Consider the following 1,382-nt stretch of genomic DNA (forward strand, 5'->3'; position numbering starts at 1 on the left):
TTCAAATAGCCCGCCCGAAATAATTCCTATATGGGGTTTATTGTCGTAAATATTGAGATAAACATTTGACTAAAAAAACAAAACAAAACAACCAAACAGCATTTAACGACGAATGTAGTCCAGTACAGATTGCAGAATACAGTACATTGTTTACATGTAGAGTCACCGCTCATGCGCAGTTCTAAGTATGATGAGATAATTTTCATTCAACAAAAGATCACAAAGCACAATGGAAAGGAAATTGACGTGAGTAATTACAGGAATAGACCGAGTTGAGTGCACTGGAGCGATCAGCGTACGGAGTATACACATCTAGGTCGTACTGTACGACGACCACTTGTCAGTCCAACGTCAACAACTCACACGCACAACACGTGCTTGATCAGCGGCGGCAGGGACAATAGATACACACACGCGCGTAGGCTTCCAAGATGGTTCAAATTAAGTTACAGAGAAAAATTGAGGTAGTCAGACAGGTAGGTTGCGCATCACCTTTGTATAATTAATTTTATAAATCAATATTTTAATTTATGATCTTCTATGTTCACGATTTTCGCATAGCAGCAGTACTAGCATATATTATCCCTGCTGATTAACATTTCCTTATGTGATTGCTGCGAAACGCATCTCTTCGTTTGAGAACGGTGAAAGATTTTGCTATTGCATAGCATAACGGAAACACTTAAGTACACACTTCACATAATTAAAACTACAATGTTCCATAAGACAAAATGCTAATATACAGTGGTTTCTCCGCTGGTCAAGTACGTAAACAGTGCTATAGTTTAGCCAATGTCGCAATACCAGCAATTACGAACACAATGAGTGGTACATAAAAAGCTGTACGCTAAATGCAGTTTGTTTAAAATTATGTTTTATTATGATCATATTCCGTGAACACATAGTGAAAATCTCAATCCTCTAGAGTAGGTGGTCGATGATGACTCGATATCCATGGGTATTGTTAATGATGATGGTGATACTCTTCAATGTGTATTGGGAATTATTAATAAAAACATAGTGTATAATATTTATATTTGTTGGCCATTATACCAAAGTACATTCTATTACTCCATGTCTGGACGCACGTTGTGATACAGATGAAGGATTGCTGCTATTACTTATTCCCGCTGCGACAGCTACATTCGTAATATACTGCATGAAATTTACAGCATGGTCGTTTCCGAATGGCATTATCACATCAACACCATTCGCAATGAACTTGATTGAACGTTGATCAATATCTGATAGTAAAAGAAAGACGAGCGAAATAGACTGTATATATATATACATTTGTTCTTAAAATTGAGCATTGTTTCTATCATTTAATTATTTGTATATGCTCAGTGCTACGCAGCATACCTTGTCTCTTATACACATCT

General features: G+C 36.7%; 1 protein-coding gene across 1 annotated transcript in view; it reads left to right on the forward strand.

Moving 5' to 3' along the window:
- Positions 1 to 245: 245 nt before the first annotated feature.
- LOC117113022 (refilin-A-like) overlaps positions 246 to 1,382 on the forward strand; it is a 13,568-nt gene continuing 12,431 nt past the window's right edge. The window contains exon 1 of the mRNA XM_033256236.1: positions 246 to 476. Coding sequence (XP_033112127.1) covers positions 432 to 476 — 45 coding nt within the window. The 5' untranslated portion in view covers positions 246 to 431. The remainder of the gene's footprint in view (positions 477 to 1,382) is intronic.

The sequence above is a fragment of the Anneissia japonica genome, unplaced genomic scaffold (genome assembly GCF_011630105.1).
Source record: "Anneissia japonica isolate Jap-2015-1 unplaced genomic scaffold, ASM1163010v1 scaffold288039_len1115542_cov189, whole genome shotgun sequence".
In the NCBI taxonomy this organism is placed as follows: domain Eukaryota; kingdom Metazoa; phylum Echinodermata; class Crinoidea; order Comatulida; family Comatulidae; genus Anneissia; species Anneissia japonica.